The 16192-nt window shown below is 37.2% G+C and overlaps 1 protein-coding gene across 1 annotated transcript in view; it reads right to left on the reverse strand.

Moving 5' to 3' along the window:
* The window catches only part of Gcat (Glycine C-acetyltransferase), a 443581-nt gene that overhangs the window by 266323 nt on the left and 161066 nt on the right, over window positions 1–16192 (reverse strand). The window contains exon 5 of the mRNA XM_090401262.1: window positions 5711–5807. Within this exon, the coding sequence (XP_090257388.1) occupies window positions 5711–5807 (97 nt within the window). The remainder of the gene's footprint in view (window positions 1–5710; window positions 5808–16192) is intronic.

Genomic DNA, 16192 nt, shown 5'->3' on the forward strand with positions numbered 1-16192 from the left:
GGCTCCCACTGAAGAGACCTCAATAAAGGTCGAAACTAGTCTGAGTAGCGGCCCTTCCCTTAATGCATAACATTAGACATATCCGCAAGGAGATGTGTTTTGCATTATAGGAGATACTCAGATAGGAGTGTTGGCATCTTGCTCCACCTTTGCAACGAGTTGCCATGGTGTTGTACCACCCTAACCCAGTCCTGAAGATACTTTCAGGCGCAAACTTTGTTTGCTCACACTTGGATAAAGGATTAAACTAAATTTATTATGTTATTACAATAAATTAAGTGAAATCAGTTTTTATTTTTAAAAAAATGTTGAAAATTAAATAAAAAGAGAAAAAATTCCTTAGCCTGCCCATATAGTACTAATGTACTATAGGATGACAAATCTTTTGTGGATGAGACCCATATAAAATGATTATTAATAATTACATTTTTACTAAGCTTGATTTTACACTGTAGAATGCACGTACCTGGAGGGACTGGAATTATAGCCAAATCAAAAGAGATTATTTTTTTAATAATCAGAGGAGATTATGAAATTAGCCAAAAACTCTAAACTAGCAGTGTACAAGAAAAATTAGGTGAGTGAACAGATGGCATCAATGGCAGAATCATATTAAAAATGAAGATATTATGATGAAACTTTACATTGTAAGCATTAAAGAATATGTGTGTGCAGCGCTAATCTAAAGTAATAGTAGGGTTACTTAAACTGAATTATTACTGTTATTGCATGGGCACCTCAATGGCATCCAAAGACTCATCATAGGAGACCCAAACTATCAACACAATATCCATCATACCTCTCCTTGTAAACCATTAATAGACAAAGCACTCATATCAATAGACAACCAACTAGAGGCAATCTATTCCATTCATTGACAAATCTCCAAGCAAAAAACCTAGTTCTCACACCCTTGCTAACCGCAATCTTACCCAACCTCCAGGGATGAACTCTGGTTCTGCTTTAAGTTAATTTAATTAACTTAAATTAACATTTAAGTTAATTAAAGAATTTTATAAGATTGATGCAGGAAAAATGTTTCAGCACAACTAGCCAAGTGCTGAAACATTTTTCCTGCATCAATCTTATAAAATTCTTTAATTAACTTAAATGTTTCTATCATATTCCACTTCCCCCCCCCCCCCCCATCAACCAACTTTTGCAATCCACAAATCCTCAATCTATCCTCGTATGAAACATTACACAGACCACTCATCATCTTGGTCAATTGCCTCTCAATTTTCTCCATCATTCCACATCTCCAAGAAACCCAGGTGATCAAACCTGAACACAGTAATCCAGATGTGTTCATATCAAGGTTTTATAAAAAAAGAATAATAACTCCTTTGCATCTGCTTGTTAGTGTGTTCTTCAATAACCAAGTAATCCTGTGAGCTACTCTGCTTCTTTAGTAACTTCCATTCTATGTCTACTATTATCCCCAAATCTCTTGCTTCATGAATTTATTGGAGTACAGTTCCTTCAATGTGATGCACAGCTTGTAATCACTGTATCCAAAAATGTATTAACTTTACGAGGGTGGTTTGAAAAGTTCTTGGCCTCGATCACAGATGGCAACACTATCGGCAAGATTTTTTTTTTTTCTAAGTTGGTACATAAGCATCCATGTGAAATTGCAAGTCATTCTATCAAGTAGTTTTTTTTAAACAGCTGTCTGAAGCAAAAGTGTTGTCTGTATCCCTTGAAATGGATAAAATCGAGTATCATGAGGTTATAAAATTCTTTCTAAAAGAAGGTTTAATGCCAAAAGAAATTAATTCGGAGTTTATGGGCACTCTTCTCCTTTGTTTTTGACAACAAAGAAATGGGCTGCTGAGTTTAAACATGGCCGTACCAGCCTTGAAGATTATCCAAGTAAAAGATGTCCAAAAAGTGTAACAACACCAGAAATCATTGATCAGTGCATGGTATGGTATTGGATGACCGGCCAGTCAAAGTGCGTGAAATTACTGAGACTATAGGCATTTCAAAAGAACGTGTAGGATATATTTTTCATGAAGAATTGCGAATGAAAATGCTATGCGCAAGATGGGTGCCGCACACTTGCTTCAGCAGATCAAAAACACATTCGCATGAAAATCTCTGAATTGTACTTGGAGTGTTTTAACAAGAATAAAATTGATTTTGTGTCCAAACAGTGGACAGAAGCCAGTTGTTGAGCACCAAAGTCAGTTCCATCAGTAGGAAAGGTCATGGCATTGGTGTTTTGGGATGCTAAAGGCATTTTGTTTATTAATTATCCTGAAAAGGGTACACCAATAACCACCCTTGATTTGAGCATTTCTGATTGAACATCATCTACTTCAGCTAACTTTCCATATTTCAAGTTTTTGACAGCATTTTCTACTTAAAGTACTGATATGTACTACTGCTTGCATTTCTCTTTAGAATTTTCTACAGTGATTCTGTCACCTCTTGTTTAATTTAAGTCTTTCAAAGTAATCACTCCAGACATCTAGGATATCCTTATTTTCAGATCTCATTACAACTTTATCATCTTTGATTCCTTTTGCAGTACTCTTTCCTCCATTAATAAGCCTTTTTACATCTCCAGAACATTTTACTACCTTCCTGATATTTACCTTTTATATTTTTATAAAAGGTTTCTCATGACTTTTGTTTAGCTACTTTCAAACATAGCTTAGCTTTTTTACATTTTTCTCTATATTCTTTAGGGCATGTGCTGACTTAATTGCTGGGATCTTTTAGTATGCTTTGTTCTTTTCCAGGACTGCTTCTTTAACTTCTTGTGTCCAATATGGTGTTCTTGTTTCACAGACAACTTCTACACATGACTCCTTAGCTGAATCAATCAATGTTTTCTTCAGAGTTTGAAATGAGGCTCCAAGATGTGTTTGTTGTTTAGAACCGTTTCATTCTTTCTTCAATAATTTTGTATAGTTGAGTTACATTGTTGAGGCTATAACACCTGTAAAGCTACTCAACTTTAATTATTTTTGAAACTTTTTTAAATACCATTCTTTTCAATGTGATATTCAGTTTTATCCTACTTAAAACTAAGTGATGGTCACTTCCAATTTCAAATCCTCTGCACACTCTTGTATCCTGAACTAGCATGGGGATATCACTATTGACGATAACATGGTCAATGAGTCTTTTTGTATTTCTTGTATCTTACAGAAAACTATGCAGGGAAACATTTCAGTATGCAATATGTCCATCCCGAATTGAGATGCAGCTCTCATGTCATACCATGCTTAGTACCAAGTAATTGAGGAGTTCTTGGCAAACTGGCCCAATACTCCTTCAGAGCAAGGAGAAGGCCTTGTTTGTTTTCTGGAGGGGATTCTCTAACACCAATGCATCTCCCTATTGCATCTTAAACATGTTCTATAGAGTTGAGATCTGGGGAGCATGCTAGCCACTTGATTCGATTAATATCCTCAATCTCCAGAAGTATCTCCACTGCTCATGTATGGCATTGTCATCCATAAAAAGAATTCCTTGCCTACAGTACCATGGAACAATCGAATATGATGTTAAAGAACTTCGTTACAATATCATTGATCAATCACAGCCCCTTTTTCCAGTACTTGTAAGCTCAGTGCATCCCTTAATTAAGCATAATGCCTCCCCCTATTGACTGGCTGACCACCTAGCCAATTTAAGAAGTCAAAAATAGTTGCTATTCTTAAACTTGGAAAACTGCCCCAGGAAGCAAAAAGTTACAGACCTATTGCTTTATTGAGTTGCACCTATAAAATGTTAGAACGTCTTTTGTACAACAGATTGTCCATACCAATCATGCAGCATGTCCTAATTGAACAAGCTGGTTTTAGAGAAAAACGTGGTTGCTGTGATCAAGTGCTCACTTTAACATCATACACAGAAGATGGATTCCAGAAGCAAGAAAAACACCAGCTGTCTTCTTGGACCTAACAGCAGCCTATGATACAGTATGGCATGAAGGTCTTATATACAAATTTCTTAGCATTGTCCCATGTAAACGGACTGTGCACTTAATTTCCTCCATGCTCACAGAACGTTTCTTTCAAGTTCTGTTAGGAAATAAAATGTCGACAACGAAAATTTAATAATGATCTTCCACAAGGGTCAGTATTGGTGCCCTTACTTCATAACCTATACACATGACTTGCCCACTACCATCGCACACAAGTTCTGTTATGCTGATGACATTGTAATTGCTATTCAACACAAAAAAATGAGTCAGGCTGAAGAGGTACTTACAAAAGATCTGAAAATAATAGGTGAATATTACAAAAAATGGAGGCTCCAGCTCAATCCAGACAAAACAGAGGTATCAATCTTTCACCTTAATTAATCACATGGCAGATGTCACTTTGCATATCTGCTTTGAAGGATGTTTACTACGACACGATAAGTTTCCAAAGCCATTATACCAGCAAGTATGTCATCGTGTGAACAAGATTTTTACTCAAATTAATCTAATAAAAGGGAATGTGTTGGAGTAATTACTTTTTTTTCCCTAATTATAATTATTTTTTTCCCCTTTACTTTACTTTCCTAATTATAAGTAATGTAATTACTCCAAATATGATTTTTGTCACCATAAATTAAATTCTTCACAATGAATAATAAAAGGAAAGTTGAGATCATCAATGAATCCCTCCACGCTGAATGACTTATTGATGATACATATCATTACAATGATACATTGTATTGTTATTGATGATACAGCGGCCCTTCTGTGCAGGATTTTGTTCCTGATAAATCAGTTAACAAGTGGTATTTTGCAATGAAGTAAAGATAATATGAAGCAAAGGCCAATATTAAGCCTTGTGTAAATGAGCTATGCTGTGGCATACATTTTAAATTTACATTAAAAGAAAGTATATTTCTATATAATTATGTGTAATGTGCAGTAAGAAATAAAGAATGTATCACTTTGTTTTCTCGTCAATCAAAATATTTAGTTTAAAAAAAAAAAAATTCTTAACAATATTTATAAAAAGTAGACTGATACCTTGGACGAGTAAATTTTTTTTGTAGCTAGTAGATTTAAGTTTGATTTCTGGAGTTCTGCTAATAAGTGCTAATTGTGTTATTTTGCAGTTGAGCAACTGGCTGTCTTGCATAATTTGGCAGCTTACCACTTCACTCCAGGAAAGTTTTATTTTTATGTGACTCCCATCTTATTAATTATGTGTGTATGTATATATATATATATATATATATATATATATATATATATGTAAAAAGTTTTTTACCTTGGGTGTACTATACGTTAAAGATATCAAGAAATTTTATAAACTTGGTTTTAATCCTTTTTTCCCAAGTAAGCAAACAAGCAAGCATTATACCAAGTTTATAAAATTTCTTGGTATCTTTAACATATATATGGGGGTTGTATTTTTTTTTTACATTTATTTCTTATGCAATTTGGAAACCCTACTATAGAGAGCAAGCATGGAACTTTTTCAAGCTACTTCAAGCTTTCAATAAGCAGGGCAGTGATCACATACTGGGTGATTAAATTTATCAATCATCTAAAGACAATCCCAAACACTGATGTCCACAGCAGGATATGAACCCACAGCATGTTGATTGGAGAGCAGATATGCTAACCACTTTCAGCCAACTGGGCCAGCAAGTTAGCTATCTGGTTCAAGTGACATGGTAATGCTACTAGCAGTTCATAACACATTTTTGTCATGTAAAGTGACCTAAATTGATTTTGAATAATTACCTTAAAGGGGTTACGTTACCATCCATGCTAAAAACTCCATCGGTAACAATGAGTCTCATACGTGCAGTCTGGCTTTCTTTTAGCTTCTGCTCTAAATCTGATTAAAAATAAATAAATTATATATATATATATATATGAACAAACTTGTTTTCAATGTGATAACAGGACTTTTCAATAGAATTTTAAAAATAATTTTCAGTACATTACAGATTTCATTCAGAATTGAATTTCAAATTGCTAAAAAAGCATGTCAGTGTAATAGTTCAAGAAAGCAGTTTCGGTATTTAGTTACTCATTTAAGCAGCATATGATGAAAGCAACATGAAGTTTTCAGATATTTGATTTAGTGATATTCTCAGAGAATGTGGTTGTGTGAATGAAGTATCAATACTGCCACATAATGGTGAGAGTGACCATGAGTTACTGATTTGGAGGATAATCCAGCAGGGAAAGGCCATTGTCAAGAAGACAGGTGATGCTAACTGACTACAGAACTTCTCCACAAAGCTCTGTAGTCAATCACCATCAATACATTGGAATGATGAGCTGTGCAGAAAAGATGTTGACAGTGCACAGGAAATTATAAGGCAGTATCAGACACAAGCAATATATAGTGGAGCTCCTGAGAGATTTGTGTTTTTTGTTGATTTATTGGTGTTTTGGATTCAATTTAATGGACTTAAGTGTGTAATTTTGGTATATTATTGGAGCTTTATTAGCGTGGTTAGTGTACTAAAGTGTTTTATAACATAATCTGTGTCGGGAAGTCACCGCTAGATGAATTGGTAATGTGTAGTGTTCGTGCAAGCTCCAGATAAGATAAGTATCATTTTCAGTTATCGATACAAATTACTTAATATTGTGTAGTTTTGTTTTGTTTGCTTTGCGTATTTTAGTGCGTCTATTTTTGGTGTGTTATAACGTATAATTTGACAAAACACGTTGCAAATAATTATGGCACCTGTGCGAAGGAAAATGGTGGCCAGTAATGAAGGTTCGCCATCGTTATCAAAGAACGGTAGCATAAAAGAAATGAGTCAGTGTACTAGCTGTGAAATGTACGCTTTGCGGAGTGCGGTCGGAGTGTGGTTAGATGATAATAAAGGATTGAATGTGTGTAGAAAATGTAGGGAGAATGAGGAATTGAAGTGTATTTCGGATCGTGAGTGTGATATTTTTGTCAACCTTCAGAATGAAGGAAATAGGGATACGACAAGAAACGGCAAGGTTGTACATGAAAATTGTGAGAGTGTGAATGTAGAAAGTGTGAATGATAGTATAAATGGTTTCTCAGAGAACAAAAAAGATGAGATAGATGCATTGAGTGAGATCGCGTTGTTGAATAGTGCGATAGAAAGAGCAAAACAGCAGCTAGAGTGCATGAACAAAAGTAGACTGAATGAACCAACCAATAATAAAAGGTATGACAGGAAAAATAGACGTATGAATGTGAACATGAACAAAATAAAGGATAGAGTGCTGTATGGAGACTCGTTAGTACGAGGTGTGTTAGTAGAGGATTTGACAAAATCGTACCAACCTGGTGCAACCATAAAGGACGTAACTGCGTCTATTAGAGAGCAAAAGGAAAGGGTGAAAGAAATGATTGTTGTGGCAGGTACGAATGATTTGAAAGGAGATAAAATGGAAATGATAGAAGACCTGAATGAATTGTTTGAGGTAGCAAAAGAAAAGAGTGAAAGAGTTAGAATGATTAGTCTTTTGCCACGGTATGACAGTGAAATGTTTAAAAGGAGGGCTATAATTGCAAATGACTTTATGCGTGGGTTATGTATGACGAGTGGTGTGGAATTTGTGGATGTGTGGAGTGAGTTTGATGGGCGAAAGGATCTATATAAGATGGATGGCTTGCATTTGAATGGTTACGGTGTAAGAAGACTTGAGAAAGTGTTGCTGAATGTAGTGGATGTGCAAATTCAGGGAAACTAGATTTGTTGGGGGGGGGAGTAGAGATACAGTCCTTATGGAGGCAGTTGAATGTAAGAACGAATATAATATGCCAGAGCAAATAAGGACAACAAATCTGAGTGGGATAGTTAATATAAGGCAACAAGGTAAGGTTGGGGCTAATGGGGGTCTTAAATTCATGTACACTAATACTAGGAGTATTAGGAACAAGAAGGAAGAGTTTTTGGCCATGGTTGGCACTTCCAGACCACAGGTTATAGGTATTAGTGAAACATGGCTGACTGTAGATGATATAACTAGTGGGATTGAATGTGATGGGTATAGTGTGTTCAGGAATGACAGAGAGAATAAAATGGGGGGAGGAGTATTGTTGATGATAGTTGATGAGCTCCAGCCAAGGAGAATAGAAGTTGAATTGCAGGATAGAGAAAAGAGCACATTTGAGGCCATTTGGTGTGAGATTGTGGCTAGCAGAACTAAATATACAATTGGGTGCTGCTATAGAGCAGGTGATGGAAAAGATGGTGGTGACAGTATGCACAAGCAAATAGAAGAAATGGGTGGAAGCAGGGTGATTATTATGGGAGATTTCAACTATGGTCGCATTGATTGGAGTGAGGAGAGGACACACGGGAGGAAGGAACTGGATTTTATGCGGTTATTAAGGGATAACTATCTGCGACAGCATGTAATGGAAAATACTAGGGGTCAGAAAGTGCTTGACCTAGTAATTACATCTGAGGATTTGGCTGTAACAAATATGGCCACATTGCCACCAATCGGTGAGAGTGATCATAGGGTCTTAACTTGGGAGGTGGCTAAAGGTGTAGAATTTTCAATTAAGACAGGGTACATGTGGAATTATCGGGCTGGAAAGTATGACAAGCTTAGGAGTTTGATTGGTTCAGTGCCATGGCATGTACAACTGCAAGGACTAGAAGTTGATAGTGCATGGGAGGTAGTTAAGAAGTGCTTGCATGAAGCAATGGCTGACTGTATACCTAGAGTCCGAATAATAAATCAAGTAGGGGTTAAATGGATGAATAACACCATTAAGCTTGAGTTGCAAAAAAAAGAAACAACTATGGAGGGAATTTAAGGAGAAGGGTGACCGGCAGGCACATGAACGGTATAAAGCGCAGGTCAGAAGGGTGACGAGTGTGGTAAGAAAAGCAAAAAAGGATTACGAAAGAACATTGGCCATGCAGGCTAAAGAGAATCCTAAACAGTTTTTTAGATATGTAGCAAGTAAAAGGAAAAATGTACATGGCAGATTGATTTTAAAGAATGCCGATGGTAGGGAGGTAACTGAATCAGTTGAGATAGTTGAGTTACTGAGTGAGCACTTTGCAAAAGTATATCATCCAGGTGGTGACATTGCAGAAACGAATAAACCAGTAGATTATACGGGAATTGTGGTTAATGAAGTGGAGGTAAGTAGTCTATTGCATAACCTCAATGTCAATACATCTGTGGGATTGGATGGTATACCAGCTCGTGTTGTACGAGAAGCAGCTAAAGAATTGTCAGTACCCTTGACCATATTGTTTAATTTGAGTCTCGGGTCTGGGTTAGTCCCGAGCGGGTGGAAAGAGGGGAAAATAGTTCCACTGCATAAAGGTGGTTCCAAGACTGCTGTTGTAAATTACCGACCGATTAGCATATCAGGAATCATTGTCAAGGTCTTAGAGAAATTAGTCAAGAAAAGAATACAGGATTGGATAGATGAAAATGGGATATTGTATGGGGGACAACATGGTTTTGTGAAAGGTAGATCATGCCTCAGTAACTTGCTCACGTTTTATAACACAGTGACGGCTGAACTGGATAGGGGTAATGGGTTTACAGTGATACTACTGGACCTTGCCAAGGCCTTTGATAGGATACCACATGGAACCCTAATCAGTAAACTGGAGCAGATGGGTATAGATATAGGGTTGGTGAGATGGATAAAAGGGTGGTTGAAGGAGAGATATCAAAGAGTGGTTTATTCAGGAGTGGAGTATAAAAGACGTCTTGTGACTAGTGGAGTGCCACAGGGCTCTGTTCTTGGACCACTGCTTTTCAATTTGTTCATCAATGATATTGGAAAGGATCTGAGAGGAAGTGTTCACTTGTTTGCTGATGATGCAAAGTTGGGTAGAGCAATTGTGAGTGCACAAGATGTCAAAATTTTACAGGATGATTTGGATAGTTTGGAGGACTGGGCTAGGAAAAATGGATGTCAATTTAATGTGGCAAAGTGTAAGGTTATGCACTTTGGGGTGAAAAGAATAGCAGCAGTATATCGCATTGGTGGAATCATACTCCAGGAGATTGATGAGGCCAGGGATTTGGGAGTGTTGGTGGATAGGGAGTTGAAGTTTAGGGGGCACATTGCAAAAGTAACTAAAACAGCTCACCAAATCACTTGGCTTCTGAAAAATACTTTAACATGCAGAGACGAACAAGTTGTTGTTCCTCTGTATCGAGCCTTGATAAGACCCCATCTGGACTTCTGTGCCCAGCTATGGGCACCAGGGTTTCTTTGTGATGGGGAGGAAGTGGAGAGGGTCCAGAGACGAGTGACCAAGATGATAGCAGGTCTGTGGAATGAACCTTATGAGAATAGGTTGAAGATTTGTGGGTTGCAGAAATTGGACGATAGGCGAAGGAGGGGTGATATGATTGAGACATTCAAATTACTGAAGGGCTTTTATAAGATTGATCCAGGAGATATTTTTGATAATATGACTGGTGGTGGGAGGAGTAGGGGCCATGCATGGAAGCTGGGCAAGAGCGTGGTTGACAAGGGTGTTAGAGCTAGGTTCTTTACTTGGAGAGTGGTAAATGAGTGGAATAAGCTTCCAGAGTCTGTTGTGGGTGCTACGACCGTGAATGAGTTCAAGGCAAGGTATGATAGATACTGTGTGAATGTTGAATAGTTGTTCTTGACATGATGTTAGGGCCTCCCTCGATGAGTCTGTCGACTCCTTGGAGTTTCCCGGAACAATAATAAATAATAATAATAAATAGTTGCATACCAAGAGTTAAGCAAATAAACAGAATAGGAGTGAGATGGATGAACAGTGAAATTAAGCAAGCAGTGTGGGAAAAGGAGGTGTTATGGAGAAGGTGGTACAAGACAGTTTGCAGTGAACAGATGCATGAAGAATATAAACTGCAGGCCAAAAAGGTGGCAAGAATGATAAAAAAAAAGAAAAGGTAGAATACGAGAGGAGATTGGTCAGTCAGGTTAAAGATAATCTAAGGGAATTTTTCCACTATGTGGTAAGCAAGAAAAAGAATAAGTATGGAAGTGTAACAAAGTGACCATAGCAATGGATATAGTGGAGTTATTTAATGAGCATTTTATCAGTGTCTAGGTATCTCAAGTATTTTTAATAGTATCTAAAAATAGTATCTCTCTACAAGCATGATTCTAGGACAGAAGTTTCCAATTATAGACCTGTCTGTATATCTGCATTTGTGGTCAAAGTACTGGAGAAACTGGTAAGGAATAGAATACAGGATTGGTTTCATGGACAAAAAATTCTCTATGATCATCAGCATGGGTATGAAAAAGGGCATGTCTTGTTTCAGCAATCTGCTTACATTTTATGAAAAGGTGACAAATGCATTGGATAAGGGCGATTCGCATACAGTGATATTCTTGAACTTTGCATAGGCATTTGATAGATTACCACATGATAAAATGGTGTATAAGCTACAGAAGATGGGATCAGAAAAGATTGATTAGATGGATTGAACTGGTTTTCTGAATGGTACCAACAACTTGTGTATGATGGAACAGTGTCTCAGAAAAGAAAAGTGACCAGTGGTGTGCCTCAGAGTTCTGTTCTTGGGCCTCTATTTTCTTAATGATATTTCATGTGGATTGACTGGAGATCTTTAAATGTTTACTGATGATAAAAAGGTAGGTTGAATTATCAGTATTGATGATTCTCTAGGAAGATTTGAATAGAGTTTTAGCTTGGACAGATGAGTGGGGGTATAGTTTTAATATTAATAAATGTAAGATGCTACACTCTGGATTGCAGAGATATAAGGCTACCCATTATATCGGTGGAAATGTGCTTCAGGATCTTGGGGTGATGGTAGACAGTGGACATAATTAGAAGTACAGTAATGTGTAGGGATAAGGAGGTGGCGGTGCTTCTGTATAAGGCACTGAGAGACCACACAGACTACTGTGCTCAAATTTTTTCAACTAATTTTCATTGATGTGGAAACACTAAAAAAGATCCAAAGACAAATGACCAAAATGATATTCAGAATTCTGGAGTGTTGGTTATGTAGAGCAGCTGAGGGAATATAGATTGTAAACAGGGAATGGATATTGGTGGACAGGAGGAAAAGAGGTGATCTGATAGATATTTAAATTGGTTAAGGAATTTAACCAGTTCAATACAGAAAGAATTATAAAAAGGGTGGATGGTAAGATAGGAAGAACAAGAGACCATCCCTGGAAGTTGTGTCAAGACGTGGTGAAGAAGGGTCCGAGAGGTAGATTTTTTACATGGATAGTAGTTAGCGTTGCCAGAGTGTGTTGTGAATTCAGGAAGTGTAAATGATTTCAAGGTTCAATATGATAGACATGTTGCTGGTGAGTGGGCTTCCCCATGATGAGTCTACTGACTCCACGGAAATTACTGTAATAATAATTATTTTCACTCTTAAATACAAAATAATATATAGTACTAAATTTAAATTATTACAATTAGTCTGCATTTCATCCTTTTAACAACAAGAATGACTACTACTGTGAATGCCTGTCTGTCTGTCTCTCTCTCTCATCCCCCCCCACACACAACATGAAGCGTATTATGACAGCCCTATAGAATCTATTAGTGGTTTTCTTGTGGATTAACATGAAAAAATCTCTAATACTGAATTCAGAAGTTACCTTTTTTTTTGTAAACTACTGCATTTCAGTAGACCAAAGGTATGCTAAGGGTATGACAATCTGGAATCCTACTCCAAAGACTAAACATGGAACTTTTCACATCATTTCAGTTCTCCACTAAGCAAGGAGGAGGTCTCATACCAAGCAATGATAATCATCTACTATGCAGGTAATTAAATATTAAGATGGTATTTGATAACAAGCATATATTTTGTTTTATGAGTAAACTTGGCACGTTCCAAAATATATCCCACTGTCAATAATAATAATGGCAGAGTTTACAGATTCTTTCTGTCACGAAGAACTCATATGTATTGAAAGTTTATTTTTCACTTGGTAAAAAATAGAGTATAATAAAATTAGTTTAATCCTATATCCAAGTGTGAGCAAACAAAGTTTGAACCTGAAAATATCTTCAGGACTGGGGTAAGGTGGTACAACACCAGGGCAACTCATTGCAAAGGTGGAGCAAGCTACCAACACTCCTATCTCAGTATCTCCTATAATGCAAAACACATCTCCTTGCAGATATGTCTAATGTTATGCATTAAGGGAAGGGCCACTACCCAGACTAGTTTCGACCTTTATTGAGGTCTCCTCAGTGGGAGCCAGGCCCAAGTGGAGATACCAGGCAGAAGCATTAGCAGGTCATCTCTACCTATAGGAGTTGCCAAATGGTGTGCCACCCTTTTTTAATAAATTACTCTGGATTTAGAGAAAGGGAAGGGCCACTACCCAGACTAGTTTCGACCTTTATTGAGGTCTCTTCAGTGGGAGCTAGGCCCAAGTGGAGATACCAGGCAGAAGCATTAGCAGGTCATCTCTACCTATAGGAGTTGCCAAATGGTGTGCCACCCTTTTTTAATAAATTACTGTGGATTTAGAGAAAGATGTTGAAAGTTTATTTTTCACTTGGTTAGAGTATAATAAAATTAGTTTAATTCTTTATCCAAGTGTGAGCAAACAAAGTTTGTGCCTGAAAGTATCTTCAGGACTGGGCTTCTGCCTGGTATCTCAACTTGGGCCTAGCTCCCACTGAAGAGACCTCAATAAAGGTCGAAACTTGTCTGGGTAGTGGTCCTTCCCTTAATGCATAACATTAGACATATCCGCAAGGAGATGTGTTTTGCATTATAGGAGATACTGAGATAGGAGTGTTGGTAGCTTGCTCCACCTTTGCAACGAGTTTCCCTGGTGTTGTACCACCTTACCCCAGTCCTGAAGATACTTTCAGGTGCAAACTTTGTTTGCTCACACTTGGATAAAGGATTAAACTAATTTTATTAAACTCTTATGTATTTTCTTATTTTCTATGATTTCATCTATCCATAATATTGTCAGCCCCACTATAGCAAATATCACTGTACTAAATTCAATCAACTACCAAGAACTCTAGCCAAAGCTCTATAGTATTAGCCTAATAGCTGAAGTGGATTAAATACATGCCCCACCTTATGATTTTTTAAGAATAAAAACATAAACAGCTTTCTGTCTTTCATCTTGTAATTATCTTATTCTGCTGTTGATCCCTTACTGTCAGGGCTATTAATAAATTAACAGAGTACAGGGTTGCACCCTTTGAGACCCTTACCCTTCACTTAAAATGAACTGTTTTACTTGGAATCTCCTGTATCAGACACACTCATTATTCTAATGTTTACGCATAATGAAAGAAAGTGGTATTAAATCTGATATTAAAATCATAAATATCAAATTTAGCTTTGTTTATGCAGAGGAAGTACTCCTAAACACATCCAGTGCAAGTCTCCAGGGTTTGTTAACCAAATTGTTTAATAGCTGTAACAAATTTGGCATGAAAATCAGCAATAAAAAGACCAAAACTATGGAAATAGACAGGAACATGGAAAACTTCAACTGCATTCTCAATGGAGAACCAATAGAACAAGTAAAATATTTTAGCTATTTAGGCATAGTTTTTTGTGGAGATAGCATATTAAAGTTCAAAATAGACAATAGAATAAGCAAAGCTGGTGTGGTGGGGAGCCACCTGAATAAATGTATATATATAGGATAAGAGAGAAATTAGCCAAGTCAGCAATATACAAGACAGTGTTTATGATCTGTGAGTTGAGTTAGAAGTAAAATACCTGATCAAAGACTAGAGACTACACAATGTATCAATAGTGTAATCACATTAAAAATGAAGATATGAGAAAGAAACTTGACATTGTTAGAATTCAAGAATGTGTGAACTGAGCTAACCTAAGGTGGTATGGCCAAATGGAACGGCTAAAGAAAGGTTAGCAAAACAGGTGCTCAATGCCAAGATGGCACAAAAGAGTCCCGGAAGTGTCTAGGTGGATTGATTCAGTTAGAGGTGCCTTAGAAGTACGAAATGTTAAATACAACAATAGTGGAGTGCTGACAAGTAATACGCTAATTTGGAGGAAAACTACTGATAGGAGATTAAGAATAATATAACTTTAATCATGTAGTGCTGTCATAGTAACCTGAATACCCCATGAGAATACATACCAGGATAATGATGATGACAAAGGGAAGTGCTGGGTGACTTGTGTATTACTGTGGCTTTAGTAGCAGCAGAGGTAATAAGTTGGAAATGGGCGAATGCAAACATGTGGATATGAGTAATGTGTAAGAGGGTGAAGAGAATATGAAGGAGGTGTTGATGGATTTGCAGATTGATTCTGGACCTTTGCCAGTGTGGCAGAGGGATGTGTGTCAATAGATGTCCTGACTGTGTGTTAGGCAAAAGCACTGTGTGAGAAAGGAAAAGGAAGGCATGCGGACTGAGCTGAGGAGGGAGAGCAAACAAAGACATTAATAGACTAGAAAGGTTTTAGCTAGTGTAGAGTAGTGTTAGAGAAGCACTTGCCTGGAGGAACAATACAATGGTGATGGCAATGAAGGGTGGTGAAAATGTGGAAAAGATGATAATTGGTAGTATGTTAGCGAGAAATTTGAGACTGATGTTAGGGACTCTGCAACAGAAAATATGACACAAATAGGATACTGAGTGTGTTGCCTCGATATGATAATGTAGAGTGGAAGAGAAAGAAGAGCAGTGATAATGAATAAGATGATAGCAAGAATATGTCAGAAGAAGGGTACATGGATGTTTGAAGTAAATTCAAGGAGAGATGCAGGTATTTTCAGTATTGTTTTCCGGACAAGTCTGTGTTTTTGGGCAGGAAAACTAGTTGGAGGAACAGAACATAGGAATGTTCTCTTGTGAATAGTGGCTTGAACCATGAGATGGTGCATACTCTTATTGCAGAAATGAGTGGAATATGCAGACATTAATAACAGCTGCGTGAAGATGCAATGTTTATATATTCAAATGCCAGGAGCATTAGAAATAAAGGGAATGAGTTTGTGGCAATGAATGGCTTGGTCTCTCTAGATTGCTGATATCAACAAAATTTGGATGACAGAGGAAGATGTCCTAAGAAGGATAGAAATTGAAAGATATAGCATATTTTGGCAGGATGGGGAAGATAAATGATGTGGTGGAGTGTTACTTATGGCAAGCAATGACCTGTGCCCTCTCAAGGTACAGAATCAGATGCGAAATGACACTAATGCCATTGAGAGTATGTTGTGAGGTAGAAGTTGGCAGAACAGGATATTTAGTAGGATGTTGCCAGAGATCAGAGAAATACAGA

This window comes from Typopeltis vanoorti, chromosome 12 (assembly GCF_054136105.1).
Source record: "Typopeltis vanoorti isolate ZY-2024b chromosome 12, IOZ_Tvanoo_1.0, whole genome shotgun sequence".
Classification (NCBI taxonomy): domain Eukaryota; kingdom Metazoa; phylum Arthropoda; class Arachnida; order Uropygi; family Thelyphonidae; genus Typopeltis; species Typopeltis vanoorti.